The 810-nt window shown below is 41.7% G+C and overlaps 1 protein-coding gene across 1 annotated transcript; it reads right to left on the bottom strand.

Annotated features, from left to right (window-relative positions):
• Positions 1 to 227: 227 nt before the first annotated feature.
• On the bottom strand, positions 228 to 733 carry LOC139703547 (uncharacterized protein CXorf51A-like). The gene is made up of 2 exons (XM_071607050.1): positions 608 to 733; positions 228 to 449 (listed from the first exon to the last, which is right to left on the bottom strand). Exons 1-2 carry the CDS (start codon positions 731 to 733, stop codon positions 228 to 230), a joined length of 348 nt encoding a protein of 115 aa, XP_071463151.1.
• Positions 734 to 810: the final 77 nt, after the last annotated feature.

Genomic DNA, 810 nt, shown 5'->3' on the forward strand with positions numbered 1-810 from the left:
CAACTCCACAGATCCCACATCTCTCCCTTCTCAAACACCTACTTCTACCTTTTATTTGTTCCCACTCCAGCATCAGAGGCTCACAGAGATACACATCTTTTCACATCAGATTGATTTTATTTTCACCACCATTAATGTTAGTAACCTGTGGTAAAATTGAGCCATTTCTTAGCTGCCAGACCTCTGGACACTCTGCAGATTATTCTGAGGTCTCTGGCCCCACTCAATTACTTGCTGTCCAGATCATCACTTGAAATGCTGGAGGTTTCTGGGGTATTTTCCATTTCTGGCTCTCTATTCAGTTTTTCATTTAGCCGATGATAATGACCAAAGAGTATTGTTCCTTTAGTTTTCTTAGATTTTTTCAGAGATGTGGAAGGCTTTTCTGAGTCTCTTTTGCTTGAATTATTTTGAAGTGTTTTTTTACCCTTATTGGTGGACTTTAGTATCTGTAAGGACAACAGAGAGGCCATAAGGGCATTGGTTTGGGAAAAGAAGATAGGATATACATGTGAAGTAGGGGTTTGTGCCAGATGAAAAATAAATAGGAGTCTTAGGTCGTGGGGAATGAATGCAGAAAGGAGAAGCTTGGGTTGGGTTATCTTACCTTGCTGCCTCTTCCGCATCTGGAGTGATGATAGGAAGTCTTCATATTCTTTCTTTCTTTCATCGATGATGTTGACTGGGCCATATCTGCATTAGGCTTCTGTGATTTCTTGGTTGCCTTAGCCATACTGAAGCCTCCCAGTGGTCTTCTGAAGAGCTGTAAGGATCCTAGGCATATATGTCCTCCCAAGACAATGAAGGGCC

The sequence above is a fragment of the Marmota flaviventris genome, chromosome Y (assembly GCF_047511675.1).
Source record: "Marmota flaviventris isolate mMarFla1 chromosome Y, mMarFla1.hap1, whole genome shotgun sequence".
NCBI classification, from domain to species: domain Eukaryota; kingdom Metazoa; phylum Chordata; class Mammalia; order Rodentia; family Sciuridae; genus Marmota; species Marmota flaviventris.

Excerpts from the sequence above, each read along its gene's own strand:
- LOC139703547 (XM_071607050.1), bottom strand. The coding sequence starts at position 733 with ATGGCTAAGGCAACCAAGAAATCACAGAAGCCTAATGCAGATATGGCC. Across the intron at positions 450-607 it reads GATGCGGAAGAGGCAGCAAG|ATACTAAAGTCCACCAATAA; the intron begins GTAAGATAACCC and ends TTGTCCTTACAG.